The following is a 6058-nucleotide window of genomic DNA, read 5'->3' as shown; positions in this document are numbered from 1 at the left end:
GTGCTGTCGAGTCGGCCCCGACTCATAGCGACCCCTCCTTGGGTTTCCGAGGCAGTATCACTACGGAGGTAGGATTGCCCAACCTTCCTTCCAAGGAGTGGCTTATAGTACTGGGCAAATCAGCTGCAAAAGACCTCTTTCAAGTGCTGAAGAGCAAAGTTGTCTCCTTGAGGACTAAGATGTGCCTGACACAAGCCATGGTATTATCTGTTGCCTCTTATGCATGTCAGAACTGGACAATGAATAAGAAAGACTGAAGAATTGATGCTTTTGAGTTGTGGTGTTGGAGAAGAATGTTGAAAATACCATGGACTGCTAAAAGAACTAACAGATCTGCCCTGGAAGAAGTGCAGCTGATTTGCCTACTTTGGTCATGTTGTGAGAAGAGACCATTCCCTGGAGAAGGATGTCATGCTTGGTAAAGTGGAAGGTCAACAAAAGAGGGGAAAGCCCTCAGCAAGATGGACTGACACAGTGGCTACAATGATGGTCTCAAGTATAGCAGGGATCATGGAGCTGGCACAGACCCGGGCAGTGTTTCATTCTGCTGTACATAGGGTTGCTATGAGTCATAGATGACTCACTGGCACCTGGCAACAACACTACATATGTATGTGAAAGCTAGACAATGAATAAAGAAGAATTGATGCAGTTGAGTTGTGGTGTTTCTGAAGAATACTGAATGTACCATGAACTGCTAGAAGAATGAACAAACCTGTCTTAGAAGTGCAGTCAGAAAGTGTCCTAGAAGCGAGAATGGCTAGACTTTATCTCTTATACTTTGGTCATGTTGTCAGAAGGGACAAATTCCTGGAGAAGAATATCATGCTTGGTAAAGTAGAGGGTCAGCCAAAAAGGGGAAGACCCTCAATGAGATGGATTGACACAGTGGGTATGATGATGGGCTCAAGCATAGCATCATTTGTGAGGATGGAATCAATTGTGAGGATGGTGCAGGACCGGGCGGTGTTTTCATTCTGTGGTACATAGTACATAGGGTCACTATGATTCAGAACAGATTCAGTATACCTAACAACATTGTTAGCTATTATTGTATTGTATTCAGCAAAAAGAGTGACTTCCATTATTTTTTGTTCACTTTTTTGGTAAATGTATATTTTTGTGATTATTTTCTTTTCTCAGAATCCTAAAGGAGTTTTTATTACCAGTATTGGTCAGGAAAATAAAGTTGGTGGAGTCAAAGAAACCAGTACTACTTTCTATACATAAGTTTGTATTTTTCTTACATACACCTTTCTTTTGTACATACTTTATTTTTGTTGTTGAGAATATGCACAGCAGATCATATGCCAATTTACCATTTTCTATATGTATAATTCAGTGACAGTGATTACATTTGAGTTGTGCAACCATTCCCACCTACTTTTTCCAAGTAACATAACTCACTTCCCCCCAAGTTTCCTATCTAATTTTTCTTTTTCATTTGGTTTTTAAAATTCCATTAATTTTTTTTGTTGTTGAGAACATGCACAGCAGAACATATACCAATTTAACCATTTTCTACATTTACAATTCAGCAATATTGATTATATTTTAAAGTTGTGCAACAATTCTCACCTTCCTTTTCTGAGTTATTCTTTCCTCATTAACATGAACTCACTGTCTGCTAAGTTTTCTACCTAATCTTTCAAGTTGCTGTTGTCAGTTTGATCTCACATAAATAGATCTCAAGAGAGCTCAGCACTCAAGTCAGAGATTCTTTATAAACCAAAAAAACCCCACTGCTGTCAAGTCAATTCTGACTTATAGCTAAACTACTGTTTAGTTTTGAGAAGACTTCAGGGGATATTTTTGGTAGAAGGTTTAAAGATTATCTTAGGGCAATTGTTTTGATTACCTAGTGATGCCCTGACAAGAATATACCACAAATGGGATGGCTTGAGCAAACAGTATTCTCATAATTTTGGAGGCTTTAAGTCCAAGTTCAAAGTGCCAGGCTCTAGGGGCTGGGTGAAAGCCCCCCAACCTTGGGCTTCAGCTCTGCCTCCTGTTCCTGGCCCACTGAAGCTAGAGGCTTTTCTTCCCTCAAACAGCTGCTGGCTGCTGAGACTGACAAGCCCAAGGTTGACAAGTGTTCTGGTTACCTCTGTGTTGCTCTAATAGAAAATACAACACAAATGTGGATGGCTTTAACAAACAGGGGTTTATTCTTACAATTTTGGAGGCTAGAAGTCCGAGTTCAAAGCGCCAGGCTCTAGGGGCTGTGTGAAAGCCCCTTGACCTTGGGCTTCAGCTCTGCCTCTTGCTTCTGGCCCACTGAAGCTAGAGGCGTCTCTTCACTCGGGCACCTACTGGTTGCTGAGGCTGACAAGCCCAAGGTTGACAAATAAAACAGCACAGTTACCAAACAATACGGCAAGGCATTAATTGAAGTCCGTTAAAAGTCCTAAGATTGGCAGAGCATGGAAAGCAGCTGAACAACAACTCAGCTACATGCACGGTTCAAGCATGCCATAAGCTAGAAACCATTCCCAAAGCTGCTGCTTATATACAGGAAGCAGACCACATCCCTAAAGCAGCTACTCAGCACCTCCAATAGATTGGAGTTAATTACCAATCTTACCATGGGGAATAACTATGTCCAGCTGCCTGGCCACTCAACCAGGCCCAGCCAAGTTGGCACACAAACTTAACCACCACAGCAATAGTTTTGAGGGTTCATGCAGACCTCATGGCTACAGAAAATCTGAATTCCATGACAATTTCAAATTCTGTGTTTCATTTTCCCCCTTTTGATCAGGATTCTTCTATAGACTCTTTCATCAAAATATTTAGTAATGGTAGCCAAGCACCATCTGGTTTTTCTGGTCTTCTGGCAAAGGAGACATTTGTTCATGGAAGCAATTAGCCTCACATTCCTTTTCCTCCTCCTGTTCCTGACTGCCCTTCCTCCATTGCTCTAGGTGAATAGAGATCAGCTGTTGTAACTTGGATAGCCATTTGCAAACTTTTAAGACTGCAGGCTCTATGCAAGGAACTAGAGGTAGAACAGAAGCACTAACCATGATATTAGGCTAATTAACTGGGCTATCTCGGGAAACCATGACTTTAAGCCTCCAAACCAATGAGACAAATCCTGTAAGGTCTTTGGTTGTACATAAGCAGCTCAAGCAGCTACTCTTTTTTTTTTTTTTGTGGTCATTGTTATATATAATTTTAAGGAGCTCTGGTAGCATAGTGCCTAAGGCACTTGACTGCTAACCAGAAGGTTGGCGGTTCAAAGCCACTCCTCAGAAGGAAGGTTGGGCAACTACTTCCTTAGTGATACCGTCTTGGAAACCCAAGGAGGGGTCACTGTGAGTTGGGTCCTACTCGAGGGTCCATAACAACATACATAATTTTAGTTCTTGCACTTCAGAATGTCAGAAAGTATTTATTTTTCAGTATCTTTAGTTTTATGTTTAATGTTCTCTTCTTCTTAAAGGTGAGGCTTCTGTACTTGCTACCTTCTTTGTGACAGAAGGGAAGAAAAAAGTTCCTGTGGCTGGTTGCAGAGTCCAAAAGGGACAGTTGGAAAAAAAAAAGAAATTTAAATTAATCCGTAATGGACATGTTATTTGGAAGGGTAAGTAAAATCAGAATTTTTTTCTCTGTTAAATTGCTGACCATCCCCTTCTCGTTGGCCTCTGCTGATCCTGTACGCACCCAGACTTTGTCCATCTTCCTTCCCCTTTCCCAAATCAACTCTTAGCATGCTCCTTGTCTGGACTAGTGGCTGGAGATTGCCCAGACACCCACCTAACCTGGAGACCTAAGCCACTCTCATCTCCAGACACATCATATCCAGTCACCAAAACCTGATGATTCTGTTCCATTTGATTTATCTTTAAGTCCCAGAATCATAATTGGTCTCAGTGAGCTCCCTCCCTCCCTAACACTGATGACTCCTCCAGGATTAGTTCCCCAATCTGATTTTCTAAGCCTTTTGAGATTGCCTTTACACTACCTTTCCAGCCATCTTCCACCCTTGATACACTGCTTACTTCCTTAACTTGATCTTTTGCCTATCATTTCCTTTATCTTGGTTTCTCCCATTTCTCAAGTCCTGAGTATAATTTCATCCTTTGCAAAGTCTTAACCTACCCTTGAGAGATACAGTATCTTTTGGTACATCAACTTTTGTTTATAGTAAACTTCACATTTTCTTGTTCCTACCTATTTAGTCCCACTTTTAATATGAGGGATCCTCATCTGGCAAAATTTATAATTTTGCTAAGATCTGTAATACTCTAGTATTGGATATACACTTTATTGTAGTTAGGTCTCAGAAATTTATTCTTCAAAAGCATTTATTTGGCAACCTGAATGTTTGATTTGTAAAATTTGTAAGGATTTCGGTTTAATTTTCAACATCAGACATATAGCACTTATTACTTATTTGTGAACCTTAAGTTCCTTCAATTTTTTTGTTTTTGAAGGTTCATTAACCTCACTGAAACACCATAAAGATGATGTTTCAGTTATCAAAAATGGAATGGATTGTGGTCTCGGTTTGGATGAAGAAAACATAGAATTTAAAGTGGGTGATGAGATGATTTGTTATGAAGAAAAAGAAGTTCTAGCCAAGACTTCTTGGGATCCAGGATTTTAAAATTATTTTTGAAAAGTAAATAACAATGTCGTGCTTTATTATAGACCAACTGTTTTTGTTGTAAGGTGCCATGGAGTTGGCTCCTACTCAGAGACCCTGTATACAACAGCACAAAACACTGCTGGTTCATACACCATCCTCACAAGCTTTGCTATGCTCGAGCCCATCGTTGCAGCCACTGGGTCTATCCATCTTGAGGGTCTTCCCCTTTTTCGCTGCCCCTCTAGTTCACCCACCAGCACGATATCCTTCTTCAGGGACTGGTCCCTTCTGACATGACCAAAGCATTGGAGACAAAGTGACCACTTTCACTTCTAAACAACATTCTGGCTACACTTTCTCCAAGACAGATTTGTTCATTCTTCTAGGAGTCCATGGTATCTTCAGTATTCTTTGCCAGTGCCACAATTCAAAAGCATCAATAAAGCAACTAGTTTTGCTTCATTGAAGGTTAAGTGTTCAAGATGAGGCAATACTAGTCAAAAGTATTCTAGCTGTTCTATCAAGTGTTAATGTGCACTGGAAAATACTGTCAGTGCAACAGAAATAGACTTTTAGGATGCCTCTAACTAGAAATCCTGGAGTGGAACAGAAGTGTAGTAAATGGAATTATATGGCATATCACAGAATGATTAGATCTAATAAACATTTTCCAAGTATATGCTTTATAGTATTAACAAAACCAGTCTTACAAGAATTTAGCTTCATGGGCAGCATTATTAGTTTTCAATTCATGACCTAATATGAGAGTATAACTGTCCCACAGGGTTCTCTAGGCTGTAATCTTTATGGAAGCATATTGCCAGGTCTGAGCCATGTGATAGGTTTGAACTGCCAGCCTTTCAGTTAACAGCAGAGTGCTTAACTGTTGCCAACAGCAGGGCTTCTTGAGCAAAACAAAAACAAAAAACCCCACAATTCTATAGAGTATAACAGAATACTGATGATAACTGAGTATATAATAGAGAGTATAGCTGCCTTTCCAAGGCTGTAATCTCCACAGAAACAGACTGCCACATCTTTCTCTCACAGAATGGCTAATAGGTTCAGTCTTCTGGTCAACAGCCAAACTCTTAACCACTGTGCCACGAGGCTCCTTCTCTGGGCAAAAACAGTACCAGGTACTACTCGAAACTTCTACAGTATTAGTAGCATAAGTAAATAATCTTTTATTTATATAAAGTACAAATTCTCGAGTTCATACTCAGTACTGACAGTAGTGTATTCCCTTGTATTAAAAACATCCCAAACCACCCAGTAACCGAGGGTTCATTTTTAAATTGTTATCTTACAGCTCAGCTGGAATATGCTGTTGCTTTAGACAAGATCATAAATTTAAAATATTCTATGTATCTTCATAGACCAATGGAATAGAATTGAGAACCCAGATATAGATCCATCGACCTATAGTCAGCTGATCTTTGACAAAGGCCCAAAATCCATTAA

At 40.0% G+C, this 6058-nt stretch overlaps 1 protein-coding gene across 1 annotated transcript in view; it reads left to right on the top strand.

Moving 5' to 3' along the window:
* Nucleotides 1-4612, top strand: part of MTIF2 (mitochondrial translational initiation factor 2) — a 32711-nt gene extending 28099 nt beyond the window's left edge. The window contains exons 12-13 of the mRNA XM_007938003.1: nt 3446-3586; nt 4440-4612. Of these exons, the coding sequence (XP_007936194.1) occupies nt 3446-3586; nt 4440-4612 (314 nt within the window). The remainder of the gene's footprint in view (nt 1-3445; nt 3587-4439) is intronic.
* Nucleotides 4613-6058: the final 1446 nt, after the last annotated feature.

This window comes from Orycteropus afer, unplaced genomic scaffold, assembly GCF_000298275.1.
Source record: "Orycteropus afer afer isolate SDZICR_OR568_19922 unplaced genomic scaffold, OryAfe1.0 scaffold00046, whole genome shotgun sequence".
In the NCBI taxonomy this organism is placed as follows: domain Eukaryota; kingdom Metazoa; phylum Chordata; class Mammalia; order Tubulidentata; family Orycteropodidae; genus Orycteropus; species Orycteropus afer.
The sequence above is the reverse complement of the archived record's forward strand: the minus strand, read 5'-3'. Positions and strand labels throughout refer to the sequence as shown.